Source organism: Martes martes (genome assembly GCF_963455335.1).
Source record: "Martes martes genome assembly, chromosome: 1".
Classification (NCBI taxonomy): domain Eukaryota; kingdom Metazoa; phylum Chordata; class Mammalia; order Carnivora; family Mustelidae; genus Martes; species Martes martes.
In genome coordinates, this window is record NC_137888.1 from 134,279,439 (window position 1) to 134,305,036 (window position 25,598).

The following is a 25,598-nucleotide window of genomic DNA, read 5'->3' on the forward strand; positions in this document are numbered from 1 at the left end:
CTTTGCCATAAACTATGAACTGCTATTTGGTCGGGCTTTTCCTGGGATGGGCCAGCGAACAGTGAAAGTATGGCAAGACCCTCACCAGAGGATTAGCATGTTTCCATATCATGGGAGTCCCTAAAACTTGGAGTTTTCAAACCCAGCAGTGCACTTGAGATAAAAACAGGAGTATGGTGCCACCTGGCAGGCAGTAGGCTCAGACACGGACAAGGAGAAGGCAGAGATCTGATGGAAGCTGGGGATGCAAGAGGAGTGATCGTTTGCTCTTCTGTGAGGGATTTCTGAAGAGTGGTGAGCACAAACTCTCAGCTTTGGGGAGGGGCCCACACTATTTTGCCTCTGCCTGTCAGCAAGGACCAAACTTTAGTGAGCTAAACAGCACCACCAAGTGAAGACTGGAACTGCTTACACCACGCCCTGCCCACCCTGCTCCCTGTAGGTGCATCTCGGCTAGGACTAGTCTGTCTGAGCATCAGTGCAACAGGACCCTCCTCCAGAAGACCAACACAGACTTCTTGCTCACACAAAGTCTATCGTCAAGAGAGCTGCAAAGCTTTAGCTCTAGGGGAAACAATCTAGCTTCCTTTTTACTTTTATGTTTTATTTTATTTATTTTATTTTTAATTCCTTTTTAATTTTTATTTACTTATTCATTTTTATTTACTTATTCATTTTTATTTATATATACTATATATATTTTTGATACATATATTTTTATTTTTTAGATCTAGCTTCTTTTAACAAACAGACAAAAACCCACCTAGGAAATAGGTTTTCTTTCTTTCTTTTTTTCCCAGCTCTCTAGAAAAAATGACAAGATGGAGGAATTCACCCCAAAAGAAAAAAAAAACAAAACAGGAAGCAGATATAACCGCCAGGGATTTTATCAATATGGATATAAGTAAGATATCTGAACTAGAATTTAAGACAATTATAAGGATACTAGCTGAGCCTGAAAAAAAAAATAAGGATACTAGCTGGGCTTGATAAAAGCTAGAGAATCCCTTATTCCAGAGATAATGGAACTAAAATATAGTCAGGCCCAAAGTAAAAATGCTATGACCAAGATACATTGTTATGGATGCCATAACAATGAGGATGGATGAAGCAGAGGAATGGATCAGTGGTGTAGATAATAAAAGTATGGAAAATATTGAAGCTGAAAAGAAGAGGGAAGGAAAGGTAATGGATTACAAAGGTAGACTTAGGGAACTCAGCAACTTATTAACATATAATATTAATATCATAGGAATCCTAGAAGATCAAGAGAGAGAAAAAAGGGCAGAAGGTTTATTTGAGCAAATTATAGCTGAAAATTTCCCTAATCTGGGGAAGAACACAGACATCAAAATCCAAGTAGCACAGAGAATTCCCACTAAATTCAACAAAAGCCAACTATTGCCAAAGCACATCATAGTCAAATTCACAAAATACACAGAAAAGGAACGACTCTTGAAAGCAGCAAGGAAAAAAGTCCTTAACCTACAAGGGAACACAGATCAGGTTTGCAGCATATCTGTCCATAAAAACTTCTCAGGCTGGAAGGGATGGCAGGATATATTCAGCGTGCTGAATGGGAGAAATATACACCCAAGAATACTCTATCCAGCAAAGCTATCATTCAGAATAGGAGAGGTAAGAGTTTTCCAGGTAAACAAACACTGAAGGAGTTCATGACCACCAAACCAGCCCTGCAAGAAGTATTAAGGGAGACTTTTTCAGTGTGTGTTGGGGGGAGACCAAATGCAACAAAGACAAGAAAGGAACAGAGAACATCACCAAAACTCCAACTTTATAGGTAACACAGTAGCACCGAATTCAGGTCTTTTAGTAATCACTCTAAATGTAAATGGACTAAATGCTCTAATCAAAAAACACAGGGTATCAGAATGGATTAAAAAACGAGAGCCATCTCTCCCTACAAGAGACTCATTTTAGACCTAAAGACACTTGCAAATTGAAAGTGAGGGGATAGAGAACCATCTATCATTCTAATGGACATCAAAAGAAAGCTGGGGTGGCAATCCTTATATCAGACAAATTAGATTTTAAAACAAAGACTGTAAAAAGAGATGAAGAAGGATTTATGTTATAATTAAGGAGTGTACCCATCAAGAAGATCTAACAATTATAAATATTTATGCCCCCAATTTGGGAATACCCAAATATATAAACCAATTCATAATAAACATAAAGAAACTCATTGATAACAATGCAATAATTGTAGGGGACTTTAACACTCCACTTACAGCAAAGGACATATCATTGAAACAGAAAATCAACAAGGAAACAATGGCTTTGAATGACACACTGGCCACATTAACTTAACAGATACATTCAGAACGTTTCATCCTAAAGCAGCAGAATACACATTCTTTTCAAGTGCTCATGAAACATTCTCCAGAATAGATCACATACTGGGTCAAAAATCAGCCCTCCCCAATTACAAAAGATAGAGATCATACCATGCATATTTTCCAATCACAACACTATGAAACTTGAAGTCAACCACAAGAAAAAAATTGGAAAGACCACAAATAAATGAAGATTAAAGAACATCTGACTAAAGAATAAATGGGTTAACCAGGAAATTAAAGAGGAAATAAAAAAGTACTTGGAAGCAAATGAAAATGAAAACATGACAGTCCAAAACTTTTGGGATGAAGCAAAGGCAGTCCTAAGAAGGAAGTATATTGCAAAGCAGGCCTACCTCAAAAGGCAAGGAAAGTCCCAAATGTAAAACGTAACCTTACACCTAAAGGATCTAGGAAAGGAAAAGCAAATAAAGCCTATAGCCAGTGGTAGAAGGGAAATAATAAAGACAAGAGAAAAATAAATGATAAAGAAACAAACAAACAAAATTCAGTAGAACAGATCAATGAACCCAGGAGCTGGTTCTTTGAAACAATTTATAAAATTGATAAACTCCTAGCCAGACTTATCAAAAAGAAAAGAGAAACATCCCAAATAAATAAAATCACAAATGAAAGAAGAGAGATCACACCAACACCACAGAAATACAAATAATCACAAGAGAATATTATGAAAAATTATTTGCCAACAAATTGGGCAATCTGGAAGGAATGGACAGATTCCTAGAAACATACAAACTACCAAAACTGAAACCAAAAAAAAAAAAAAAAAAAAAGAAATAAAAGAAAATTTGAAGAGACCCATAGCCAGCAAAGAAATTGAATCAGTAATCAAAAATTTCCCAAAAAACAAAAGACCAGGGCTGGATGGCTTCCCAGGGGAATTCTACCAGACATTTAAAGAAGAGTTAATACCTATCCTTCTCAAATTGTTCCAAAATAAGAAATGGAAGGAAATCTTCCAAACTCCTTCTATGAAGCCAGCATTACCCTGATTCCAAAACCAGACAAAGAACCCACTAAAAAAAAATTACAGGCCAATATCCCTGATGAACATGGATGCAGATATTCTCAACAAGATACTAACAAATCAAATCCAACAGTACTTTAAAAGAATTACTCACCATGATCAAGTAGGATTTATTCCTGGACTGCAGGGATGGTTCAATATTTGCAAATCAATCAACGTGATACACTACATTAATAAAAGAAAGAATAAAAACAATATGATCCTCACAATAGATGCAGAAAAAGCATTTGAAAAAATACAGCATCGATTTTTGATAAAAAATATACCTCAACATCATAAAGGCCATATACTAAAGACCCACAGCTAATATCATCGTCAATGAGAGCTTTTCCTCTATGGTCAGGCACAAGATAGGAATGTCCCCTTCACCATTGCTATTTAATGTAGTTACTGGAAATCAAAGCCTCAGCAATCAGACAACAAAAAAGAAATAAAAGGCATCAAATAGGCAAAGAAGAAGTAAAACTTTCACTATTTGCAGATGACATGATGTTCTATGTAGAAAACCCAAAAGATTCCATGAAAAAATAGCTCAAAATAATACATGAATTCAGCAAAGTCACAGGATATAAAATCAATGTACAGAAAACTGTTGCATTTCTCTACACCAATAATGAAGTAGAAGAAAAGCAAATCAAGGAACCAATCCCATTTATAATTGCAACAAAAACCGTAAGATACTTAGGAAAAAACCTAACCAGAGAGGTCAAAGATCTGTACTCTGAAAACTATAGAACACTTATGAAAGAAATTTAAAAGGACACAAAGAATGGAAAAACATTTCTATGCTCATGGATTGGAAGAAGAAACATTGTTAAAATCTCTTTACTACCCAAAGCAATCTACAAAATTCATGCAATCCCTATCAAAATACCACCAGCATTTTTCACACAGCTAGGACAAACTATCCTAAAATTTTATGGACCATGAAAGACTCCGAATAGCCAGAGCAATCCTGAAAAAGAAAAGCAAAGTAGGAGGCATCACGAATCTGGATTTTAAGCTATATTACAGAGCTGTAGTAATCAAGACAGTATGATGCTAGCATAAAAACAGACACATAGATGAGTGGAACAGAATAGAGAACCCAGGAATGGACCCACAACTATATGGTCCACTGATCTTCAACTGAGCAGGAAAGAATCCCTGTTGGAAAAAAGTCTCTTTAACAAATGGTGTTGGGAAAATTGGACAGTGACATGCAGAAAAATGAAACTGGACCACTTTCTTACACCATGCACAAAAATAAACTCAAAATGGATGAAATACCTACATGTGAGACAGGAAACCATCAAAATCCTAGAGGAGAACATGGGCAGTGACCTCTTTGACATTAGACATAGGAGCTTCTTCCTAGACACATCTCCAGAGGCAAGGGAAACCAAAGCAAAATGGAATGATTGGGACTTCATCAAGATTAAAAGCTTCTGCACAGCAAAGGAAACAATCAGAAAGCTAAAGGGCAGTCTAAGGAATGAGAGATGACATATTGCAAATGACATATCTGATAAAAGGTTAGTATCCAGAATGTATAAAGAATTTAGCAAATGCAACACCCACAAAACAAATAATCTAGTTAAGAATAGGCAGAAGACATGAATAGACACTTTTCCAAAGAAGACATCTAGATGGTTAACAGACACCTGAAAAGATGCTCAACATCATTCATCATCAGGGAAATACAAATCAAAACCACAATAGATATCACCTCATACCTGTCAGAATGGTTAAAATTAATAGCATAAGAAACAACAGGTGTTGGTGAGGATGCAGAGAAGGGGGAACCCTTTGAACTCTTGGTGGGACTGCAAATTAACCCAGCCAATCTGGAGAACAGTATGGAGGTTCCTTAAAAAGTTAGAAATAGAAAGTACTTTACAGTTCAGCAATGATGCTACTAGATATTTACCCAAAGGAAACAAAATTACAGATTTGAAGGGTACATACACCCTGATGTTTATAGCAGCATTATTAACAATAACAAAACCATGGAAAGAACCTAATGGCCACCATCTGATGAACGGATAAAGAAGATGTAGTATATACACACAATGGAATATTACTCAGCCATCAAAAAATGAAATCTTGCCATTTACAATGATGTGGTTGGAGCTAGAGTGATTATGCTAAGTGAAATAAGTCAGAGAGGGACAAATACTGTATGATCTTACTCATAGTGGAGTTTAAGAAACAAAACAGATGAACATATGGGGTGTGCTGAGGGAGAAAGGGAAACAAATGATAAGAGACTCTTAAAGATAGAGAACAAACTGAGGGCTGATTAAGAGATGTGTGTAGAGGATGGGCAAGGTGGATGATGGGTTTTAAAAGCAGTTGTTCTGAAGATCACGGGGTGTTATATGTAACTGATGAATCATTGAATTCCAATCCAATATTGCACTGTGTATTGACCAACTAGAATTTAAATAAAAACTTAAAAAAAGTAAAAACAAAATAAAAATCAAAACAGTATTAAAGATGCTGAATAATTCTATATATAGCAACCTATAGTCAAGATACTACATATTATCTTATGACTCTAAAAAGTAATCTTAAAAAGTAATTCATAGATCACCCACCAGAATTCCTTCCTAAGCTACAAGAAGGTGAAGAATTATAATAAAAAATATTTTATGGTAGTATACAGGCAGACTCTGAGTATAAATTCTAGCTCTCCCATTTTCTAATTGGGTAACCATGGGCAAATTAATTCTGAGCCTGTACCTTATCACTGAACGGACATAAGACCTAATTCATAGTGACCTGTGAGGATCAAAATAGGAAATACATATAAAGCACTTAAAACAAACCCTATCAGGTAGGAAGACTTTTAAAAATGCTATCTGTTATTATGCTCATTGTTTTTATAGTTTTATTGTCATGTTAGCACCATATATTATGTGTATCAGGTCTATAAAGTAGCAATAAAAGTAGTGGTATTAATTTCTTGAGCAACTTTACGTAAGTCATTCATTGTCCCAGTTTCTCAGTTTTGAAGCTTATAGAATGGCAGTAGTAGTACCACTAGTAATAATACTAATACTGATCACAACAGTGGCAGCTAATGCTGTTCAGTGGTTTACAACCCACAGATACTCACTGTTAGCCACTCTGCTCTGTAGCCTTTTAGGAACACATATCTGTTAGGATGGGCTGTGGTAACAAGTAGCCTCAAAATCTCAGTGGGATATAACACAGAGGTTTATGTCTCCCTCATGCTATGTGTCCATTCTGGGTCAGCTGCGAGTTCTGCCCACTGTAGTTAGTCAGAAACCTTGGCTAACAGAGACTCCATCTTGCCACATGTTCCCATGATCATCAAGGCCGGGAGAAGAAAATGTGAGAAATTGCTCACTAGCGTTCAAAATTTTGCCCGGTGTTTCAGGCTACTTCTGCTCTCATAATTTTAGCCAGAGACACACAATCTCTTCAGATGGTGGGGAAATATCATAAAATATAATCATACCAGGGGCGCCTGGGTGGCTCAGTGGGTTAAAGCCTCTGCTTTCAGCTCAGGTCATGATCCCAGGATCCTGGGATTGAGCCCTGCATCGGGCTCTCTGCTCAGCAGGGAACCTGCTTCCTCCTCTCTCTCTGCCTGTCTCTCAGCCTACTTGTGATCTCTGTCAAATAAATAAATAAGATCTTTAAAAATATATATATGTGTGTGTGTGTGTGTGTGTGTGTGTGTGTGTATATATATATATATATATATATATAAAATCATACCAGGAGGTAGAGAGCCAGGAATATTTGGTAAGCAGCAATAAAAACTGCCATAAATACTAAGGGAACTATTTTCTTCAAATATGAAAATGATGGTGAAAGCCCTAATTAAAATTTAATAACTGTAAAGGCCTTATTTAATCTAAAGTTTTTCTGATGAGGATATATGTGTTGGATTTCACTTTGGGGCAAACATTAATTATATCAATGCATTTTTAAGCCATCTCAGTTTTCATCAATTCTAAGTTTTATTACTTGGATAAATAATATTTACTTCATATGAAATTAATAGACTCAAACATTTAGGGTTTTTAAAAATTTTCATTTCAGATATTTATCAATATGACAGTCCTTATATTTACTGTTGTACTTAAATTTGGAGAGTTTACCACATGGTAAATACAACTATAGACAGAATAAATATGCCAAAGGGATTTCTATAATTAAGTGGCATGTGCATGAATCATAGTCTTTCAGTAGGTTTATGTTTAATCATTAAATTACTTTTATTAAAAATGATCTGGTAATTCCAGAGTTCAATATCTAATTTAAAGTTACATATTACTGAAATGAAGTTGAATAATTTATAGGGAACCAAAATTGGTAGTTTTTACACATACCAATGTGCATGTTATATGGAAGTCTTTTAACATGGTAAATTTATACAATAAAATGAAAACAATGTACAAAGTCAATATAATAAAATAATTAGTTTATAGACAGTAAGTGGGGAGTTTAATAGAAATACACGGGGAGTGTGTGCTGTCTCTCTTGACCTGCCACCATAGTCACAGATGGGGCTTACTTATGCACCAAAAGGTGGAATGACATCAGTAATAAAATCAAATTCTGTGGCTGTGAGACAAGGGATCCTTTTTTGCACATCTTATCCAACTTTAAGTGCCAAGGGCCCTGCATGGGGCAAAGAGCACAACAGGTCATCAACAGGGTTATTTTTATAGTGCTGAAGAATTTTGCCAAGCTGAAAGTGATGGCTATACTTTAGCCCTTTCAATAAGGAATAGGACCAGTCATTTGGGAGCAATCTGTATGAAAAACGTGGAGATTTAAGTTGGCAAAAGTTTACTTCAAGTTATAGTGACTTTTAGGTCCCTCCCCTTCTGCGTGGGTCTGTGTGATGTTGATATCGAGGGTCAAACCCAGTGTAGGGGTACACCATGGTTAACACAGGTACAAAAGAGAAAATACCAGCATCAAACACCCCTCGATGCACCTGCTTGCCTTCTTCTTCAGGCATTGCTCTTAAATGCTAGTTCTCAGAGTCTGCTGCCTTTTCTTTACAGATTTCTCATTTATAGTAAGCAAGAAGAACAAATGCTGACAAGATGAACAGGGAAAGAATGGCATGAAAATCTCATCCATTAACATGGACAATCAATTCCATTCTTAGGATTGTTAGTCCCTCAAACTTCTTCATTAATTAGCTCTTGGTTATTCATCTTCCCACACCTTCTGGGTCAATTTGCTGTGACATCATACTGTGTTCAGAGCGCCTAACAAGCAGTGAAAAAAGACAGGATATCTTTAGAATATGAGTCGGCAGCTGGTTTAGTTAAATATCCTTCCACCCACGCTGTACTACATTGATTAATTTTTAAAGAAATAGCTAAATGAAGATATTTCTATGTGGTGCATATGCTTGCATGCACACCATTATATTTTAATTTACTTTTTAACCAATAAGCCAATATGATTTTTAAAGTATTTCCCATCTGGCTTACATACTAATAAAGAAAAAAATCTATTAATTTGTGCCATATCAAATTCACCCTTTTTTCCTTTTACTTCCTAATTATATAGTTCTCAAAGATATCAAACTAGAAAAAATAGATTTAACCTTCCTGCTTTTTAGTCCACATACATAGCTGTTTAGTGTGGGAGTGAAATGAAACACTTATTTTTGGAGGTCTTAACAATATGAAAACAGAACATGTACACAGTTCTCTCTCCATTATTTGTCTTTATTTTAATCATGCTTATGTAAAACTGAAATGAAGCAAGGCAAATTGATTATCCTGAAAATAATTGCCATCTGAATTGTCAGAGAATTTAATTATATTGAGCCTCATTTTGGTGGTGTATATTATGACCAGTTTTTTGGAAAGTCTATAAACCACATAGAGTACATATGATGATTCTCTGTTGCCCTGCTTATTTCCTCATTACACATGATACCAGCACCATGCTTTACAAGGAATCATTTATGTACATACAAACATATGAGACAGTAAGGTTTTGAGGCAGTAAATTCTTATAAATTAATTGGTTATGGTTTTTAGAATATTTTCCTGGTTCGAACTGTGTGTGTGTGTGTGTGTGTGTGTGTGTATTTATGGACAATTGCGCATGGTGATAATAAACATAATTAATGAGGAAAACCACATATAGAAATTTGGATAACAATGAGTATGCCTTCATGTGTTTTCAACATACATCAAAAAAACATTATACTTATTCTTTCCGGATGTCTCGAAATAGAAACCATACTGTTGCATTTCAGGTAGGTTGTGGACTGTCTGGAGGAGCCCACATTCTTACTGTAATGTTTGAATGAGTCACTGATTTAATTGCCAAAGATATACAACCTTTAAAGGAAGTGAGATAAGCACAGGGGGAGGAGAGGCTGCTGCCAATGTTTGCTAAGCTCCACTTCACAGCTGTGATTCTCTTAGGAGGGACACCAGCTCCGGAAGGAAGGCTCTTTTCTTCCTCATCAGAATCTTATTTTCTTCTATGCTTCACTCATTCTTAGAGAACTTAGGGAGTCATCTCTGCCCTTCCATTTAAGGGGATATTTACAAGCATTGAGTTCTCTTGGTTCTCAAACACCGATACCACATTCTTTTCAGTGAAGAGAAAACAGAATATTCCCTGCTGTCCCTAGACAGAATCCAAGACAGTTCATTCCCTTACATTCAATTTGGTGTCTCCTATGACACTTTTGTGATATTCTTTTACCTGGGTCGTGCTGACGCTCTGTTTGATCCAGGGGTTCTCATCAGAAATGCATTTCCTGGCACCGACCTATTGTTATTCCCTCTAAAATATATTGGGAAGTGTGGTAATCTTGAAGATAATGGAAAGAAAATGGGATCAAGTGTCAGTAGATGTCCTGTCCTCTGTTGCTTACTCTCTTCATGGCTTTAAACAAGGTTCTTAAATTTCCTGAGTCATTGGTAAAATAGTATACACGAGAGAGTTGGTATTGTCACACAAACTCATGAATGTGAGAAAGTTTTGTAAATCACAATACACCAGAATTATGACTATTTTTATGCATATGATAAAAGTAGGTTTCTTAGAAATGAGCTTTCCAAAAATAAACTAATCATTGAATAAACCTACAGTTTTGCACAACAATAGGACCATTGTCCTGGAAATCTTGGAATATAATATATATTGAGTTTTATCTCCCTGAAAATAAACCTGAAGTATTTATGTATTTCAAAAATAGACTTGTATCTGTAGATTTTTCAAAAATCGCTTTTATATAAACTATTGTCACTGTTGTGTATAAAAGTCTTATAATTTAAAAAAAGTCTTATAATTACTTCTTTTTAAAACCTAAAATTAGCATATCTTCTGTTCACCCAATTAACTCAAATGAGTAACAAATTATTTTTTAAAGGCTTCCTAAACTGATATTCTGTAATGACTCATCCAAGAAAATGTCTTTTCTATTCAGAAGTCTGCACCTCTTTTATTTTTTAGTCAAACACATAATTTACTACACAGCTTTAAAAATGTTTGCTGCATCAATCAACCAAAGGCCAATCACTTTATTCATTCCTCCATTCATGGGTGTGCCCCAGAGTGTGGACGGTGACTGCGGGTTTTCTGTGTAATTTGTGGTAGAATGGGTGATCGTTAGTAAATATGCAAGGAATTTGTCCCTCCGGTCTTTTTTCCCCTCTTTTTCAAGTCTTTATTTAAATTCTAGTTAGTTAACATATTGTGTAATATTGGTTTCAGGAGTAAGATTTAGTGATTCTGTCCCTCCGATCTTATAATGAACTTGCAGACTTATCTCAGCCTGTGTTACAGAAAACCGTGGGGTTTCCTTCACTGGAAGGGCGTGGTAAACAACTCGATTTCTCACTCATAAAATGAAAACCTAAATGCCTAATCTGAGCTTTCTTTTGGAAAGCAGAAAGTTGAAATCCCTGCTTTATTTCAACAGCTGGTGGCCTGACCTGTTAAATTGGCTTGCTAATAAACAAATACATGAGCCCAGAAAGTGAAGACGAAGAATGAGAAGTGCACATGCTACCCTAACAGCCTGATGGCATTCCAGTGTTCTGCTCCTTCTTGGTGAACCTGCGGCATGATAGCACTTTTACTTTGCAGCAGAAACCATCTTGGGATGGTTTTCATCTTTTGTGAATGGTTTAGCCACTGATTCCTCCTTTCCAATTCTCAATATTAGCAATAGAACTATTTCGATATTGTTATTTTTTTGACAAAAGTGTGACTTTTAATAATGCCATTTTTAAAAGTTGGCTTATTCACAGTAGACTAGAAAAATTACTTTCTTTTTAAGTCCTCCAGAACTTGCTTCCAGACTTGGGAGGGTACTTGCCTCTGTGAAGGTACCAAAAGTTAAAGCACTAAATTGGAAATTAGGAGACTTGGATTTGGCTCTTGCTCATTCACTAACTAGCTGAGGAGTCTAATCCCTTGTTTCAGTTTCATCATTTGTGTGACTCTGGACAAGTTACTTCAGTTCCTTTGTGTCTCATTTTCCTCATCTGTAAAGAGGATCATAAAAGTGTCTACCTCTTAGCATTGTTATAAGGAGTCCATGAGATAATGATTATAAATGGCCCAGAACAGTACTGGGCTCATGCTAACAGCATCTGTGGTATCTCTAATAATGTAATAGTAATCTGTCTTGTCATAGTTCCTATATTATCTCTCTTCACAAGGCTATGATGAGAACCAAATGAAAGAACACATGTTGTATTCATTTTTTTTAAAAGATTTTATTTATTTATTTGAGAGAGAGAGAGCATGGGGGGGTGGTTCAAAGGAAGAAGAAGACTCCCCACTGAGCAGGGATCCCAATGCGGGACTCGATCCTGGGACTCCCAGTATCATGACCTGAGCTGAAGGCAGCCGTTTAACCAGCTGAGCGACCAGGAACCTCCATGTTGTATTCATTTCTGTAGTGCTGCCCAGCCAATCGCCACAAACTTGGCAGCTTAAAACAGGAGCTATTGATTATTTTGTTTCTATAGGTTAGATAGGTCTGGCCTAGCTGGGTGCTCTGCTCAGAGCTTCATAAGGCTGAAATCCAGGTGTCAACTTGGTCTTTCTTTCTGGACCTAAGATCCTCTTGCAAACTCATGTGGCTGTCGGAAGAACTCATTTCCTTAGGATGGAAGTTGCCATTTCTTGCTAGATGTCAGCAAGGGGCCACTCTCAGCAACTAGAGACAGTCTGCCTCTCCCTGCCACGTGGCCTTTTCAGCATCGTGGCCATTGCTTTCTTCCCGGCCAATCCCTTACCACCAGCTGGAGAAAACTTGCTTGTACAGGACTTACCTGATCAAGTCAGGCCATCCAGGCGAATCTCCTGTTAGCCATACCCTATAACATGATCATGGCATGATATCATGCTTACAGGTTCCACCCCACTTAAGGGGAGGAGATTGTATGAGAGAGAGGGTCATTGTTGAATTCTGCCTACCACAAATGTGAACATGAAGTGAAAAGTAAAAATAACATACCTAGTACACATTATGTATGTCGTATCACTGCCATCATCATCATGATCATGATATCAAATTTTTACCATCATGCAGCCCTATTCTACTTATTTTCAAAGGTTTAAATGAACTGTAAAGAGTATTCCAATTCATTCAATAACCATGCAACTCAGAGCTTTGCATTTGCTTCATAACTCCCTCAGTTCCTATTCTCTTTGGTATATTTACTTCCCACATTCCCTCCTTTGATCATTGAGTCAATGAATCACGGCACTCCCCAAGAACGAAGTTCCATAGAGAAGTATGTTGTATTGAATTCATGGTCCATAAAATAATCAACCATTATCCTCCTTGCATGTATGTAGCAATCCTGAAATTCCCTATGGCCCGGTTGTGCTCAACTCTAAAACAGACTAAGGAAAAGGCAATCTCGTCCAGTGCTTGAAAGATATTTAACCCAGGGACTAATAGAGATGTTTATTCATAGATAGCAGGAGTGACCCCAAGACGACCCTTGTGGCTCTGACCGTCATTTACCAGCGCTCATGAAGGCCATATATTGTTGAAAGCTTCATAATATTTAGTAAATGTAAATATAAAATAGAATATAAAATAAAAATATAATAAAATGTAAGGAAGGGTTGAAAATGATTACATCATCCACAAAAATGGGATGGGAAAATTTAACCTAGAAATTTAAGCAAGAATCTTCTGGTAGCTTGTTAATATAAGTGCCATTAGGGCAGAGATGAATTCTCTGCCTACATAGAGATTAGTAAAACTTTGTTCATGAAATAAAGTACAATTTTATTTAAAAAAAAAGGTTACAAACTGGAAATTATATCTGTGTTTAAAATCATCTTTGCCACTGTTGACATTATGATCATGGATGTGTTACTTTTCCTCATTAAGACTTAGTTTTTGAAAAAAAAAAAAAAAAACTTAAGTTTTTGCCTCTCTAACATAGAGGTAATACTGTCTACTTAAGAACATGTTCTGAGGATTAAGTGAAATAACCTATGCTGAGTTCTTAGGACAATGCCAAGTACATAGTGAGCATTTAGTAACTGATGACTATTGTTGTTATTGTTATTTTTATTCATTTTAATTATGCTAATGTGTGGCCCCATGTCTGGAATGTATTAAGTGCTCAGAAAATATTACTTCCTTCACCCTTCTTCAATAACTGTTTGTTGAATTAAACTGGATCTGTCAAGAAGAGAATTTCAGGTGCTATCAGTCTGAAATACATTATGAGGTTACTATTTGTCTGATTTTATATAATTTTATGCAACTTTCTTCCTCCACCATTCCTCCCTGCCCGCATGCCTGCCTACCTCCATCCTTCCTTCTTTCCTTGTCTTTCCTCCTTTTCTTCTCTCCGCTCCTTCCTCCTCTTTCTCTTATCTTTTTTTCTCAAGCAGATATTATTTTAAATTTCCGAACAACCTATGTCAGCAAGTCTGGCCAAGTTATCTTTGAAGCAAGATCAATTTGCATCCACTACGTCACAACCTGGTTCATCATTGATTTAATCGCTGCCCTGCCGTTTGATCTCCTGTATGCTTTCAATGTCACAGTGGTGAGTAAAGAGCTACCTTCTGCATGACCTTAAAGGTTATTTTTAACCCGGTGTTTATTTTCCACATGTTCAGGTTTTAAGTGTTTGTGACAGTCTGTGCACCCAGGATTTTATGCCCTCCTGAATAAAGACGCCAAGGTGGCCAAGGGTATGCAAGCCACAGACAGTCCATTTGAAGAAGTTACTTTCTTTTAAAATTTGCATTACTGGTTTGAGTTATTTAAATACCTAGACCATGGGGTGCCTGGGTGGCTCAGTGGATTCAAGCCTCTGACCTCGGCTCAGGTCATGATCTCAGGGTCCTGGAATGGAGCCCTACATCAGGCTCTCCACTCAGCAGGGAGCCTGCTTCCCGCTCTCTCTCTCTGCCTGCTTCTCTGCCTACTTGTGATCTCTGTCTAGCAAATAAATAAATAAAATCTTAAAAAAAAAATACCTAGAGCAGGATATACCAAAAGCCCGAGTTTATCATCAATACCGACTCAGAAAAAATCCTTTGGTAAGGAAACCATCCGCAGGAATACAAGCCTTATTTTTCATTGCTTAGGCAGTTATTTGCCTCCAAAGTTTAGTGTAGAGTTTAAGATTTCTTCTAGTTTTAGGACTTTTACTCTCTACCTCTTGAGTATTTCATTATTCACTGGCAAAACAAAGAAAGGACAGATCAAGATACAGAAGAGTACTGAAATTAAAATAGAAGAATTCAACCAATTCTTGGAAGTCCTTGTACAAACATTGGGAGGGACAGAAACCTAAATGATACAATGACCATGAACTTGAGAGCTCTGTTGGATTTTTTACTTTTCTGTAGGATTGTAACTTCTCCTCTTTCTTCATGGAAACCCTTTGTACAACCTCATGCCTTCTCGCAGAAAAGCAAGTATGTCCCTTGGTGGTAGCAGCTATTTTTACTATTGAACAATGGTGGTTCTTAAGAGCGTTAAGTGCTTCCTATACATAGAGAGAATTTTAGGGACATATAATAGCATTTTGGGGCCGATAATGCAATTTGCTCCCAGAATTTTTTAAATTAATATATAATGTGTTATTTGTCTCAGGGGTACAGGTCTGTGATTCATCAGTCTTACACAATTCACAGCACTCACCATAGCACATACCCTCCCCAATGTCCATCACCCAGCTACCCCATCCCTCCACCCTCTTCCCCTCCAGCAACCCTCAGTTTGTTTCCTGAGATTAAGACTTAGAGTAACAAATTTTAGCAGGCAAAAATTTACTAAGCATTAGTTCAAATTAAACATATTTCTTACTCAGTCGACAACCCCTTGAGATTCTCTATCAAGAATTTAAAAGCATAGTTTTCAATATTAAAGTGATCATTGTTTTTCAAATAGAGTCTTTATTGACTTCATAATGAAGATTGAACTGTAATCCTGCCTGTTTAGTGCAGATTTGTGCAGTTGTTGATGACCTATATGAGAGTATTTTTCTTTCTATTTTTTTTAAGATGGAAAGTTGAGAGTGTCAACATCTTTAAGAGGTTTATAAGTCAACTGGAAGGAAACCTCTGGGGAAAAATTTAGTATATAATATCAATCAGTGCCACTTTGAATTGTTATCCAGGCTTTTTAAAGTGCTTTTTAAAATTGAATTTGACTAGATAAGTGTACTGTAATGAAAGCATAATGACTTAAAACAAGGCTTTTGCAAGACTGCAACAAAAAAATTTCAGAAGAAATATATAATTCACAAAATGTTAAAAATTTTCCACATTCTCCTGGAGAATTGTTAAATAAATGGTGTTTAATAGAGTGTGCTCTGAATTAACTTACTGCTTTGCTACTAAATACTAACAATATTGTTTTATATTCCACTTCTCTTTGGGCACTGAACAAATAAAATCATTTAAAATATATATTATATAATTATTTGTAAACTATATACAATTTTAAGATATATAACCTGTTTATATATCATTAACATCCTCACTGCCTAAAATTAACACAAAGGATTTTTGAAAAAAGTCTAATTCTCATATTTTGATGAATTTTAAATATTTGCACACTTTTATTGAATTCTTGATTCCTTTCTTCATTCTGTCTTGTGAAATCTGGCATGAACCTTTTATAAAGAATGCAAGTTATATATCAACATCTACATTAGAAAGAAAGAAAAAGAGGAAGGAATAAAGGAATCTGTCTTCTCAGTGATAATTTTTGTTTCTCACAGGAGGGAGCATATGATCATTAACAAATTGGCACATAAATTTGCTATGCCCCCAAATAAATTATTCAAGATGAAATATTCTATTTGAACAGAAAAGCTTGTTCAGTGTATTATGTTAACTCCCTAGGAAAACATAAGTTACAAGGAACGGTTTATGCATTATGTGATTTTTTTTTTATACTGCACAGACTTTTAAAAAAAAGGAAGTAAACAAACAAACAAACAAACAAACGCAGGTGTTGGCTTTCCAGATTTAAAATACATCCAGTGGGACGCCTTGGTGGCTCAGTTGGTTAAGCAGCTGCCTTCGGCTCAGGTCATGATCCCAGCATCCTGGGATCGAGTCCCACATCGGGCTCCTTGCTCCGCGGGGAGCCTGCTTCTCCCTCTGCCTCTGCCTACCACTCTGTCTGCCTGTGCTCACTCGCTCTCTCTCTAACAAATAAATAAATTAAAAAAAAAAAAAGAATATTTAAAAAAAATAAAAAAAATAAAATACATCCAGTAAGTTCATCTCTGTAGATGACATTCAAAAATTCATTACAACCATCAAAAATGTAGTAGATACTCTAATTTTGACTTTGCCCATAATTGCTGGTGGTAAATATTTTATATGCAACTCACACATTTCTTTAATAAAATTTACTATGTGTAAATCACTATGAAAGGCACTCTGAGAGACAAAGCTGTGACTGAGACATAGAAAATATGATAGAGTGAAAAAAGACAGAATCCCAGTCTTACCACTTACTGTATGAGTGACTTCCTTGGGGAAGTTAACATCAAAATGGGCAAAATGAGTACAGAAATCACTACAGGGTTTCTCAGCAGCCTAAAAAGCCAACATTTCTATAAACTACCTTGCTAAGTGTCAAACACTCAGAAAGACCTCAGTACATGTTAATCAACTTCTCTCTCTCTCTTTCTCCCCTCTAGTGGATATCCAGGGGGTGGTCATGTCCTCCTAGTAATAGGGGACACTGCCATTTGATAGGGGATTCTGATGAGTACATTACTGACTTGCACCTGCCTATAAGCTGTTTCTAATTTTTATCAGTGACAAATTCAGTACTGCATCCCAAGAGTAGAAAGAATACTTTCCCTTTTTTAGATTATATATTTCCATCTAAATCAAATACACCTCTTTCTTATGTCATTCATTAAGAGCCCAAACTCACATTTTATAGCAAGAAGCTGTTGACTCAGATAGGAATAAGCATAGTTTATTTCAAAAATGTCAGCAACATCACTAAGGCTACCTCATCCTGGACACTAAGTTGTGTGTCCTTTATCTTTCCAAATGGCTATTGTTCTCATGTAAGGACAGTCCCCCATTCTTCCCTCAAACTCATCTTTATGATCTGAAAAGATGGGGAGATTGCCCACATCAGTATTCTATGTTGAGTGGTGTCTTAGTCCGCTCAGGCTGCTATAACAAAATATCATTAACTAGGTGCCTTAAACAATAGGAATTTATTTCTCAGTTCTGAAGACTGGGAAGTCCCAGATCAAGGTTCCAGCCAGTTTGGTTCTTGATGAGGGCTCTCTTCCTGACTTGTAGACAGCTGTCTTCTTGCTGTGTTCTCACATGTTGAGGGGAGAGAGAGACCCTGGGTTAAGGAGAGAGGGAGTTAGGAAGACAAGAAGAGAAGTGAAGAGAAGAGAAGAGAAGAGAAGAGAAGAGAAGAGAAGAGAAGGGAAGAGAAGAGAGAATTCTCTGGGCTCTTCTTATAAGGGCACTAATCCCATCTTGAGGATCCCACCCACCTGACCTCATTTAAACCAAATCACTTCCCAAAAGCCCCATCACCCATTATCATCACATTGAAGGCGAAGGGTTCAACACATGAGATTTGGAGGGACAAATTCAGTCCACAGCAGATGGCTTCCTCCATCTGGGATTTCTGTTTGAGGTTTCATTTCAATTACAAAACTGTCATCTATCTGTCAGATTCTTCGACCTATAAAATAAAGTCTACCCCTGGCAATTCCTCTAAGCTACAAAGTAGATATTGCAAAACGCTGCCATGGAATCGCCTGGTTTACAATGAACCGGAGAACTGACAGATGAGAACTTGGCTGTGAAGGAAAAGAAAATAAAACTTGGCACAGAAGAATGAGAAAAAGAAAGAAAAGCACAGCTAGCTGGCAAGAGTTCTATTGACCTTATGATTTTATTTTATTTCAGTATAGAATAAGTCACAAAATTACAACTGAAAATACTTTTGTTGAATTTCTATTATTATATTGAGTGTAGAATGTTTTGTATCTCAATTTATTACCCATTCATTCATTTAATACATGTTTATTGAGCACTTAATATGTGTCAGGCACTGCTCTAGATACACTTTTCTTAGATATAAGGGGAGATGGGTAGTGGAGGAAGGAACTGGAAGTCAACTGACTCCAGAATGGCTGGAAATTAAAGTAACTGTAGTAGCATGCAAAGAGCCATGGGCCAAGTTGTGCTGCTCTGTCTCCTCCCACAGGTGTCTCTCGTGCATCTCCTGAAGACCGTTCGACTGCTGCGTCTTTTGCGTCTCCTGCAGAAGTTGGACCGTTATTCCCAGCATAGCACAATCGTCCTGACTCTGCTCATGTCCATGTTTGCACTCCTTGCACACTGGATGGCGTGTATCTGGTATGTCATTGGAAAAATGGAGAGGGAAGACAACAGCCTTCTGAAGTGGGAAGTTGGTAAGGGCTTACATTTGTCACGTTTTCCATATTTAAGTGAAAAAAGAAGATTGTCTAGAATTTAGAGGAGGTGAAAGATGAGTCCATAAATATGTCCTCTGACTGTCGATTTGTCTAATGCTTTTTAGGGGTTTTGGGGCAGTGGTCCATGATGTAAGTGATTTCTTTTGAGAAAATTTTCTGGAAAATCCTTATATATTTTTTAAAGAGTAATGGGTTAATATTCAATGGGCTAACTGTTTAAAGTGACCAGCCAGGCTGTAGAAATGTTTAGATAAGTAATGTGTGATCTTATCTGACGTAGCCAATGCAAGGCTAGTACCATTGAATCACTGGGCAACTGTTCTATGGCCAATCATTTCTGTGAGAGAGAGAGTGAATATATTATAATGACACACTTTCCACATTTAGTATACTTTGAGAATTTGTGGTGATAGAGGGAACTGGATATTCACAAATATAATTTGTAGAATTTTGTGTCCCCATAATGCATGGGAATTTAAGGGAGATTTTTCCAAGCGTTACATAATTCTGCATAAATGAATCTGAAATGTTCTGCACAGAAACACATTTTTAAACTTATGTTAACCACAAGAACTTTCCAGAAAATGAAATTCTGAAGGCTATAACCCTCTATCCAAAAAATATATGCATTCTTCTCCCAGTCATTGCCTTTAGAGAACTGTCATAGTATCCTATGTAGAATTCTTCCCACCCCCCCTCTTATTCTGACATTTCATCAAAAGAATCTGTTTCTTGGTTGGCTAGAAAATTCTTCACTTCTTTTCTCCAAAAATCAATCTTGAACTTTTGGAAGCTCAGACCTTTGTACAGGGATGAAGCCACAAGAGATTCCCAAGAGAGAAACATGTTCTAACTTTTCATGCCTACACTTAATGGCAGAATGCATTGGGAACATCCCTGGGTTGGCTCTCATAATGCCACCCTCTCAGTAGAGGGCATATACAAAGCCTTCAAAGTATGTCTTTGGAGAATGAGCTGGAGACCCTAAGAAAAACAGATTCCAGGGAGTAAATCTCCTATCTATGTTCTTAAAAATACTCCTGCATGTCTCTATTTTGACCCTAAGCTAAACCAAAGCAATTAGTATGCCTGATAATTTTCATCTCAGACTGGTTTTATCTTCCTTATCAAAGTACTTCTTCTGTGTCTTGCTATGGATCTTAATTCTCAGAAATGAACTCAAGAGAGAAATAAAATTGCAGTGTAAAAGCAGGAATGTTCTACATAAAGAGAACATGAGAAAAGATGTGAAAGACTGAGAGAAGGAAGACAGGGAGAGGAAAAGACAATGAGGGAAAGGACAGAGAAGAGTTGATTAAAAAGAGGACCAAAGTCGGGATTGTACTTGGATTAAACCATTTCCTGTCCTTTAGTATTGTTTCCATTTCTATTTTCTTGTCCTGAAGGTTCCTTCATCACACACTCTGGTGTAGTCCTAATGGCGTTCAGTGAATTACAGCATTAGATCTCTGCCCTTTGTTTTGAATCCATATTAAAATTCTGACTTGTGGTCAGCCACCTGATTCCTTTCTGGGCCTGACCTAATTTCCTTCAGGCCCCAGACCTATGCAGTCATATTAATTTGTAAGTCTTGTCTAGTCTGAGAGTCTCCAGATGGGGAAATTCAGCTTATTCACGCTCTCAAATTTAGTTAGATGAGGAAAGCTTTTTGTTTCATTTCCAACACACCAGTTATGCTGCAGATGTACAAACTAGCTGCTGTTTTTCTTCCCACAAACACACAGAGGTATTGATTTTCCAAGAAAAAAAGAAGACAACCATTTAAACTGCTTCAGTATTGCCCCCTACCTCTCCTACTCTTAAACCTGATGTTATGGTTCAGCTTGTGAAATGGAACTCAACCCACAAAGAAAGCACTGGCATAATACATGATGGGAAAAAAACACTTGGTTGGGGCAACAGAACTCGTCATGGCTCCACCACTAACTGATTTTGCGGCTTGCAGTAATTTTGTTCACTTCTACAGGCCTCGGTTTCCTCACCTAGAACATGACAAAACTCACCATATAACTTGAAAGTCTATTTCAGTTTCCATGATTTATGATGTTAATGGAAGAATAAACCCAGTATTGTGTGCTTATTTTTTTTTATCATAGTTCAGTGTCCACATAAGCTGTCAATAGCAACCACCCAATGTCAACAAGTTTGAGGAAAAAGGATTGTCAGGAAGTATGTCTTGTGATCACAGCATGTTAAAGAATTGATATGTTTTGCTCAGTTATGATAAGAATAACTCAACCTTTATCTTTAAAGAATTAGATTTCCTGTCCAAACACCTCTCAGAACATGATCAGGAAGATAGTATGCTAATTGTGTCTGTCAATATTGGATTTACAGGCTTGGCGACAAGGAATTTCCCTTCCCTTAAAATTACTTGTATTATTGTTCATTTAGAATGTTCGCCAGCTGAGATTGGGACACAAACTAAATAATTATGACCTCTTCTACTTAATTTTTTTTAATGATGCAGCTGAGAATATAGGTTAATTTAGTTTTTACTATGGAATTTGTATACTAGTATTGTCTTATCTTTTTTGGTTCAAGTACTGTGAATCAAAAAATTCTTCACACAAATAAAATTTGATTAAATAACATTTTCTTTATGTTGTGACTAACATCAGATGTATAGAACAGATTCGCATTCCCAAGGGATAAAATGGAATTTTTTTTCTAATCATTGTTAATTGCCTTGAAATGATTTTTCCCCCTTTTGTCCTTGGTAGGTCTACTACTCACAGCTAGAGAGAGTTCCAATATTTTGCATCAAATCAAATCAAAGTTAAACTTTAAAAAGGATTGCAGGATCGCTTCTCTATAAGATACCTATATTTGGAAGGAAGAATTAATACCCATGGACTAATTGTACCAGAGGCTGGTTATGAACTGATTTGCCTGGTGTTATTTTTACTTCATATTCTTATGTGCTTTTATGCTATATTTTAAGAAATGTAAGGTTGGCTTATTGTTTCGTGGAATTTTAGACTTGGGAGGACCTTAGTCCAACTTTTTTGATTTTATGGTGAAAAATCCAGCTGTAGGCTTTACAAGCTCTGTGATGTAGGGGTTATTATCTGGTGTGTATTCACTGTTGTGTCCTCACTGTGGTGTATAGTTCCTGGCACATGGCAAATGTGTAGAAAAAAAAAATGTTGAATGAGTTAATCTTCATTCAATTACTAAATGACAGTCATGGGACAAGAGCTTAGGTTCCCTAACTCCTTGTGTACAATCCCTTCTAATAATTTAGAATATTATGAAATTAGAGGAAATGGCTGTTTAGCAAATCTTTTCCAGCAGGATGATTGAGAGGAGAAGAACAAATGGGGTGATCACTTGAGATTTGGTGAGTCGGGGTGCCTGGGTGGCTCAGTTGGTTAAGCTGCTGCCTTTGGCTTGGGTCATGATGCCAGCATTCTGGGATTGAGCCCCACATTGAGCTCCTTGCTTGGCGGGGAGCCTGCTTCTCCCCTGCCTGCCATTCCTCCTGCTTGTGCTTGCCCTCTCCCTCTCTCCCTTTTGCTCTCTCCCTCTCTCTGTCAAATAAGTAAATTAAAAAAAAAAAAAAGAAGAAGAAGAAGGTTTGGTTACTCATTCAAAAAATACTTTTTGAGTGCCCACTACATGCTTGCTTGGTCCTGTGTAAGGCACTCGAGTTACCAAAACTAATATACTTAATGTCATGGAACTTAAAGTCCAGTAGTTAAACAGAGACAAATAGCTCAATGGATGTATCACAGTGTGATAGCTCTGTAACTGGAACATGCATAGAGGGGAGGTAGCTAGATCTAACTAGCGTATCAGCAAAGGCTTTTCCAAGATGAGCTGGTTTTAAGGGATGAATAGGTCTTGTCTCTGCAGATGCTGAGGAAGGGGCATGGATGAGGGCAGGAACATGGCTACAGGAAGCAGGTCGATCGCATAAAGGGTGAATGGGGTAGTAAGGTGATGAAGCTAAAGTGTCAGGTAGTCAGGGACCGGCTCTTTCAAGACCATTCATGCTAAGCCTTTGAGTTTGGACTTCCTCCTAAGGCTATAGCGAAGCATAAAATTCTCTCAAACAGTGATCCTTTGAATATAGAACCCCAGGGAAAAGGGGGAGATGTTTTGCTCTGCTTCATTTTCAATATCTATAAACTGGCAATAATAATGGTGCCTACCTCGTTAGGGCTGCCAGTACTAAATTAGGAAATCTATGGGAACCATTTAATACTGTGCCTGGCACCTAGCAAATTCTCAATAGATAGTAGCCATTATAGCCATCATTACCATTTTATTATGACAGTTACTTCTAATAAGGAAAGTACCGTGAACTGTGACTAGTGATACTTACGATTTTATGTGGGAAGAGTATTAAGAAATGCTCTAAAAAAAATATTTCCCTTTAACTTTAGTTGTAGTGCTGGACAACGAATTTTATGCTTTTGCTCATCTTCAAAATAAAAAAGGCCACACTTTATATTTAGCCAGTCTCAGAAAAATTAGTAAATTTCACACAGTCTGACAGTTGCACACATACAGATTTCCCCCTTCCAGGTTAATACAGGTGACAGGTCCAACATCTATCCTATCAGCTTGTTGGGATATAGAAAAATTTTATAGAACTTTGTACTTCAAGGGCAAGATTTAATACTACATTAAAGAGGCATAACACAACTGAGTCCAAGTGTGTTTTTTATTTTTTTCTAATTTTTTAAAGATTTATTTATTTGAGGGGGGAGGGGAAGGGAGAGGACAAGAGAGAACCTCAGACCACTCCCCACTGAGTGCAGAGCCCCACAAGGCTCCATCTTCTCACCCGGAGATCATGACCTGAGCTGACATCAAGAGTCAGATGTTGAACCGATTGGGACGTCCAGGAACCCCTAAGTGTGCTTTTTAAATTAAAATTTTTATTTTGGCTACAGACATGTTTTAGAATGATCTCTTTGTTGGGGGGGGGTGTCTTTACTTGTTTTCTATAAGAAGACTTCAATAAATACCCAGCTAGAAATGTATGAGAAGACATGCGTATTTCTGTACATCTCAATTAATGTAGGGATATATTGTTTTAATGAAAACTTATGAAGTCCAATTAATGACTGATAAAGCTCAATTATTAACATTGAATTAGTCATTAAAGAGGTTCTGAGGATACTGAATAGAATATAATGGTTCTGATTTAAGTGAGAAAGATTTGGATTTGAATTTTGCTTTGGGGATTCACTAGGCATGTGATTTTGGCCAAGATGATTTCAGTGCATGACCTTTTACACAAAGATCTTTAGTTTTCTTGTCTGTAAAATGGTTATGGTAGTATTGACCATCAGTGCTTTTGAGTATTAGAGGCACTCAAGTTGACATACCTAACATAGTCTGGTACATAGTACATTCTGACAGCTGAGAACTACCACCATTATGACACCTCCTTCATTCTTTATACTAATTAGGGCTATTCTCGAACTGTAGCTACCTGCTGAAACTTACATCAATGAGCTATGTAGAGTTGAAATAGCAGTACTATTCAAGCATAGTGAGGAGGTGATATTTCTGTAACAGTCATGATTCTTGGTTGCAAACAAAAACAGAAAAGGAATCCATCAACAGGACATGCAGACTCAGAATTAGAGAGGGAACAAGACTTAGGGAAAGAACATGATCCAAAGCAGCTCCAAAGGTCCCAATGCAGGAAGCACAGTTGCTAACATTTTGCAAACAGGCCTAGACATGTTTCTGTCTTTGAAGATGCTATGACCGAGTCCTAACCTCCTGTTTGTCTCTGATTTGCAACCCCCGAAGGGAAAATCCAATTGGCCAAGCTTAGTTACATGCTCAAACACTGACTACTGGGGTGAGAAGGACCTCCCACCTTCCATTTCCATGGTGGAAAGCTGGGCCCTGTATCTCTCCATTACTATGTATGATGGAGAACACCTGCTTCACCTAAGATTTTAGACAGTCAAAAAAAAAAAAAAAAGAATGTCTTCTACAATAAAATCTTTACCCTTACATTTAAAAACAGTACAACTCAGATGCCTAGGTGGCTCAGTTGGTTAAGTGGCTGCCTTCAGCTCAGGCCATGATCCCAGGGTCCTGGGATCGAGTCCTGCATTGGGCTCCTTGCTATACAGGGAGCCTGCTTCTCCCTCTGCCTGCCGCTCCCCCTGCTTGTGCTTGCTCTCTGTCTCTCTCTCCCTTATAGATACATAAATAAAATCCTTTAAAAAATAAAAATAAATAAAAAATAAAAAC

The 25,598-nt window shown here is 37.1% G+C and overlaps 1 protein-coding gene across 1 annotated transcript in view; it reads left to right on the forward strand.

The window, feature by feature from the left end:
• The window catches only part of KCNH8 (potassium voltage-gated channel subfamily H member 8), a gene marked incomplete at both ends in the record, with an annotated part of 371,995 nt that overhangs the window by 241,814 nt on the left and 104,583 nt on the right, over positions 1 to 25,598 (forward strand). Inside the window, 2 exons of the mRNA XM_080813771.1 lie at positions 14,284 to 14,441; positions 19,118 to 19,325. Of these exons, the coding sequence (XP_080669897.1) occupies positions 14,284 to 14,441; positions 19,118 to 19,325 (366 nt within the window). The remainder of the gene's footprint in view (positions 1 to 14,283; positions 14,442 to 19,117; positions 19,326 to 25,598) is intronic.